The 6,373-nt window shown below is 28.9% G+C and overlaps 1 protein-coding gene across 1 annotated transcript; it reads left to right on the forward strand.

Moving 5' to 3' along the window:
* Positions 1–2,084: 2,084 nt before the first annotated feature.
* LOC135924262 (protein PFF0380w-like) lies at positions 2,085–4,179 on the forward strand. Its single transcript, XM_065459316.1, has 3 exons — positions 2,085–2,274; positions 2,545–3,380; positions 3,499–4,179. The coding sequence occupies exons 1-3, from the start codon at positions 2,085–2,087 to the stop codon at positions 4,177–4,179; spliced, it is 1,707 nt and encodes a 568-aa protein (XP_065315388.1).
* Positions 4,180–6,373: the final 2,194 nt, after the last annotated feature.

The following is a 6,373-nucleotide window of genomic DNA, read 5'->3' on the forward strand; positions in this document are numbered from 1 at the left end:
ATTCATGGTTGCTCTATAGACGCCACATGAAACAGAAAAATAGTAAACATGTATCCCTTTTAGTATTTAAAGCTCAGATAGCTAAAGGATTGATGATGGTTGGAAAGGAAAATGATGGAAAAGAAGGTAGACTTACGTTGAAGATTGAAAAAAAAAGAAGGAAGTTGAATAGTTTTCATCCAATCCCAGATATCAGATTAGATAAAACAGGGCATTGGCCATCAGCGGTTAGTAGACACAGATGCAAGTACTGCATAAATGGTTATTCAAGATTTGAATGTATAAAATGTAAAATATCTTTATGTTTAAATAAAAATCGCAATTGTTTTATTTCTTATCATTCAAAATAAATTGTATTTACATATTAATGTCCCAATGATGATAATTGGTAACAATTCATAATTCTATATTTATACACTTTTTTAAATAAAAAAACGTTGAAAATGTGTTATTTGTGTCTTGTTTAACTAAGTTTTATAAAAAAAAATTTTTGTTCACGGGAAATATTTTGGGCGCGAAAGGGTTAATTATAGTTTCACGTGAAATTTACATTCATAATCACATTCAATTGATGCATAACCTTTTAATCATGTCATATTGATAGATTATCAAAAGAAATGAAATTAATTCGATTTGAATAAAACAAATTATGGGAATAATTCATTAGAAAAAAATTTTTTTGTTCACGGGAAATATTTTGGGCTCGAAAGGGTTAATTATAGTTTCACGTGAAATTTACATTCATAATCACATTCAATTGATGCATAACCTTTTAATCATGTCATATTGATAGATTATCAAAAGACATGAGATTAATTCGATTTGAATAAAACAAATTATGGGAATAATTCAATTCAGATAAAACAAATTATTTGAATAAACGATCTATTTGAATGATTTTTCGAATATACAAGTTATTCAAAGAATTCGTTGAATATTCTTACTATTCGATAAAATCTATCATTCGAAAGAATAATAGGCTTACTCTAAATATTATCTTTCCTAGACTAAGCAAACGTTCTATATAATCGCTTTATGTTAGTGAGACATTTAATAAAAATGAATTCCAAATGTGAGAAACCATCATATAAAGATAAAGCTCTAACGATAAGAAAACAAGACATTTTATACAAAATACACTCCCTAATTATAGATATGTCAGATCTATGAACTAGAAGCGTCATTTAAATTTCTTTATATAATGATTGCCCTTTAAAATGGCACATTGTTAAATATTGTTTAAATATTAAATAGAAACCCGGATTTGATTATAAAAATCGGTGTTTTTTTCTGTTACATATAAATTTAAATCAATTTATTATTTCATTTGACTATTTATGTAATGCGTAACTTAAGTGATTAGTCTTATATTACTATTTTAGTAACGCGTAACTTAAGTAATTTCGTTTTTTTTATTTTCTATTATTATTTTGATATCGCATAATTTAAATATTATATTCTTTTCTTTAGACAATTGTTTATTTTAAAATTGATGATTTAAAAAATGCATATATAGATAATATATTTGATAAAAGAAAATTGATATATGTAAATGTTAATCGAAATTGACTTTTAAATTTGATTAACTTAAATTGTTTTTATTTTAAACATGTTAGCCTTTAACTATGTATTTCGTTTAAATTGTTTTTTTATAATACATATATAAATATATATATATATATACACCTTATTTTATATTTATTTTTAGTATCATTTTTAGTTTTAGAATAAATTTATTATAAATAAAAAACACCTATCACCACCGTTATCTCTATATAACATGGTGCCCCGCTTTGTATGATAACTCACGCACAATGATATATAAAAAAATCTCACATATATTGTGCATATGCCGATAAATATAAAAAATAAAAAAAATTATTCGATATAAAGGACACACACAAAGTTAAAAAAAATTTTTTTTATATGACTTTACAACGACAATATATATATCTTTATGGTAATGTAAATAAAGTTTTAAAATAAAAATTTCCAATTTGGATAAAAAAAAAAATTGAATACATAATAGTGACAATATTTATCTTTGCTAATTTAAATAAAGTTGTTAAATAAAAATCTGCATTATGGATGATAAAATTAGCATATCCTCCAACAGGGAAGTTAAGTTCCCAAAATTGGAGGGATGCTTGACGGACATATTTTTGGAGAGACTTGACGATTATTTCTCTCAAATAATTTTATCCGACTCAATAAAAATCGAAACGTTGATGAGCAATTTATCTGATGACCTATACGATAAAATTAAGTCATTATGTACTAAGGAAGATATCGAAGATTATAAAATTATTATTAAAAAATTAAAATTTTTATTACCCAATCAAGATGTTTGAATATTGACTGGGAAGTTTAACCTTGCTTCACAAGATGTTAATGAATCTTTTTTGGATTGGTTTTTTAGACTGTCTAAATTAAGTAGACAATGTAATTTTATTAATGATGATCGCATAAAAGAAAAATTGAGAACATCTAGTTTAAACGACAATATAAAAAATAAATTAAATAAAAATATTAACTATACATTAGACGAAATGATTGAAATAGGAAGAAAATTAGATAGTATTAACATTAAATCAGAAAGTGACAATGATAATTATGTTTTTAGTAGGGATAAAAAATTTAATAAAAATAATTACAATATTAGAAATAATGATAAGAATTTAGATATCCAAAGTACTTCTAATAGGAATGAGATTAATAGTAACTATAATAGACCTAATTATTATTCGAGGCAAAATTTTGATAGTAGGAATAGAAATTATAGTGATAACAATTTTAGTAATGTTAACCACAACAAGAATAAAAATTTTAGTAACGTTAGAAACAATAACAATTATAATAATAACAACTATAGAAATAATCAGTATAATGATAGTAACTATCAAAATTACAATTATCGGTATAACAATAGCAACAGAAACTTTCATAATAATAATCATCAATCTTATAACAACAACTATGGTAGGAACAACGCCTGGTTTAATTATAATCAGAGGAGGCAGATTCGTGACGATCAAAATCATAATAATTACCGATCTTATAACAACAATTCAAATAATTATGAAGGAAAAAACAGGTGGCATAATAAGGATAACCAAAGAAAACAAATCGAATATGACGATCGTAATCGGTGGAAGGATTTTAATCAAAGAAAACAAATCCAGTATGATAATCAAAACTTCTACGATAGCAATAATTGTAATATGAACATTGAAGGAGTTGGGGAAAATAAAGTTGGCACTACCAAAGACAATAATGAGAATGATTTCAATGTCAACAACCTGGCTGAAAATACAGACAAAGGTGATGACCGTGCTTTTATGACTACTTTGAAATTAAATAATGTTACTACTACTGTGCAGGTTGACACTGGATCAAAGTATACCATCATACCTCATGATATGGCTAAAAAAATTGATATAAGAGAAATGAAGAAATCCAGACGACGGAAACTTGATTAAAATCATCGGGACAACTTAGGTTAAAGTAAGTTATGAAGGAATCACTAAATATTTACTAGCAGTAGTTGTAGAGTCGAGAAAGAACGCGTTATTAGGAAGAATCTGGATCAATGCCTTTAAAAATATTTTAAATAAATTCGTGGGAAATGTCGACACCAATTATGAAGACGAAATCAATAAACTTATTAAAGATTGTGAATCCAAATTGACTAGCGAACCAATTAACAAAGTAAATGTCAAATTACATTTAAGATGTGACGCCCAACCTAAAATAATACCACCAAAATGTATACCGTATTCAAAGATTGATCTTGTGGGCGAAGAACTGAATAGATGGATACACGAAAAAATTATTGAGCCTGTAAATGATGTGCGATGGGCGAGTCCTATAACCGCCGTATACAAAGATGATGGGAGCATCAGGCTTTGCGCAGATTTTAAAGACACTATATACCCAGCTCTCGAAGACTTTAGATACCCACTTCCAAGTATAAATGATCTTATAGCTAAACTTTCAGAAGGAAAAAAAATTACCAAAATCGATTCCAAAAATGCTTTTCTACAAGTTCCGATTGATAAAAATATCAGAAAATTTTTGACTATATCTACACAAGGGATACTACCAATTTACCAGACTTCCTTTTGGGTTGAAAACTACATCTGCTATATTCCAACAAATCATGGATCAGATTTTCGGTGATATGAAAGATGTAATATTTTATATTGATGACTTATTAATAACTGAAATAACGATGAAGCACATTTAAACAACATCAAAAAGGTCTTTGAGAGAATATTATCGTACGGGTTAATACCTAACTTCGCCAAAAGTTTATTTAAAAAAAATAAAGTTAGGTTCCTGGGTCACGATATAGATGACAAGGGAATTCATGCTAACCATGATAAAATTGAAGCAATAATTAATATGCCAGAACCAAAATCGAATGGCTGGTTATTATAGAAAATTTTTGAATAACTTCACTGATATTGCTGATCCGTTGTACAAAATGGTCAACAAAGAAAGATGGGAATTGAACTTAGAACATTCCAGAAGTTTTAACGATTTAAAGAAGTTGATTAGTCTCCCGCCAGCACTGATGTATTTTAATCCGGAATTACCTATTGGGATTGCGAATGATACATCCAATTCTGGATTAGGGGCTGTACTATTTCACACAGAGAAAGATGGCAAAGAAAAACCCATTGCTTTTGCATCTAGAACCTTAACAAAATCCTAAATAAATTACACCAATATTGAGCGTGAGGCTCTTGCCATAATGTGCAATTAAAAGATTTCAAGAATATTTGGTTGGGACTAAATTTACTATCATCACGGACCATAAACCACTAGTCCACATTTTTACCAAGGGACTCAAGGACAATAGTACCATGTCCTTAAGGTTACAAAAGTGGAATATCACTTTGGGGGGTTACGATTTCAACATAAAGTATAAAGCAGGTAAATATAATGTTGTTCCTGACTGCCTTTCAAGATTACCACAAGAAGTGATGATGTTATTGGAAATATTGAAATTTAAAACTAATGATAAATATATTGTAATACCGACTCCTAGACCGATACGAACTAGACAAAAACCTGTTTGTCTAAAAGATTATATAACTTAGAATATTAAAACATGTAAAAAAATTAAATACTAAAACGCGAAAAAATAAATTGGAAAACGCAAAATAAAAATAACGCTAAAAATATTATCTAACAATCTTGTTGATTTATCATCCTTTTATTGTTCTAACATCCAAATTTGATCAATTCTCTGATTATTCTTATATCCCAACATCCTATTTGATAATAATAATGATAATAACAATTTTAAAAAATTGATAATAATAACCACTGAGATGAAGCTTACGATTTAACAAGCTAACGATTAAGACGACATATGCAACAACTTGACAATCAAAATGATAAATCATTTGGACGACAAGCTTGCTATGACAGCTCAGATGGATTATGGGAAGGCTTCGCGGAAGAAGGGGTATGTTAATCGAGATTGACTTTTTAAATTTGTTTAACTTAAATTGTTTTTATTTTAAAACTATGTATTTCGTTTAAATTGTTTTTTTATAATACATATATATATATGTCGTAATTTTTAAAGGGATCAGAACTATCCGGGATCTTCACGGGATTTAAAGGGATAACTAAAAAATTAGGGTTTTCAATTAAGGAATGATAATATGGGATTATCACGTTTTAGTCGTGAAATCTTATTTTAAAAGCGTTTTCCACGAGTTTCGTTGCGTTTTTAATTTTCAATTTTGTTTTTTTGGCATTATGATATAAGATATGTCAAGTATAAGGTATCAATCGATAGCTATTCAACTGGAGGTGAATCTCTGCCTCCTAATGGGCGGTCTAGGGGGTAGGGGGGGGGTGTAAATAATAATTTTTTTGATATGGGTATCAATCGATAGCTAATCAAAAAATCTATTCAACTGGAGGTGAATCTCTGCCCCCTAATGGGCGGTCTAGGAATGAGGGGTGGGGGTTGGGGGTGTAAAAAATATTAATTTTGATATGGGTATCAATCGATAGCTAATCAAAAGATCTATTCAACTGGATGTCAATCTTTGCCTCATAATGGGCGGTCTAGGGGGTAGGGATGGGGGGGGCGGGGGGATGTAAAAAATAATTTTTTTTGATATGGGTATCAATCGATAGCTAATCAAAAGATCTATTAAACTGGAGGTGAATCTCTGCCCCTAATGGGCGGTCTAGCGGGTAGGGGTAGGGGGGTGTAAAAATAATTTTTTTGATATGGGTATCAATCGATAGCTAATCAAAAGATCTATTCAACTGAAGGTGAATCTCTGCCCCCTAAAGGGCAATCTAGGGGGGTAGGGGGGTGTAAAAAATAATTTTTTTTGATATG

Source organism: Gordionus sp. m RMFG-2023, chromosome 1, assembly GCF_954871325.1.
Source record: "Gordionus sp. m RMFG-2023 chromosome 1, tfGorSpeb1-WG-v2, whole genome shotgun sequence".
NCBI lineage: Eukaryota > Metazoa > Nematomorpha > Gordioida > Chordodea > Parachordodidae > Gordionus > Gordionus sp. m RMFG-2023.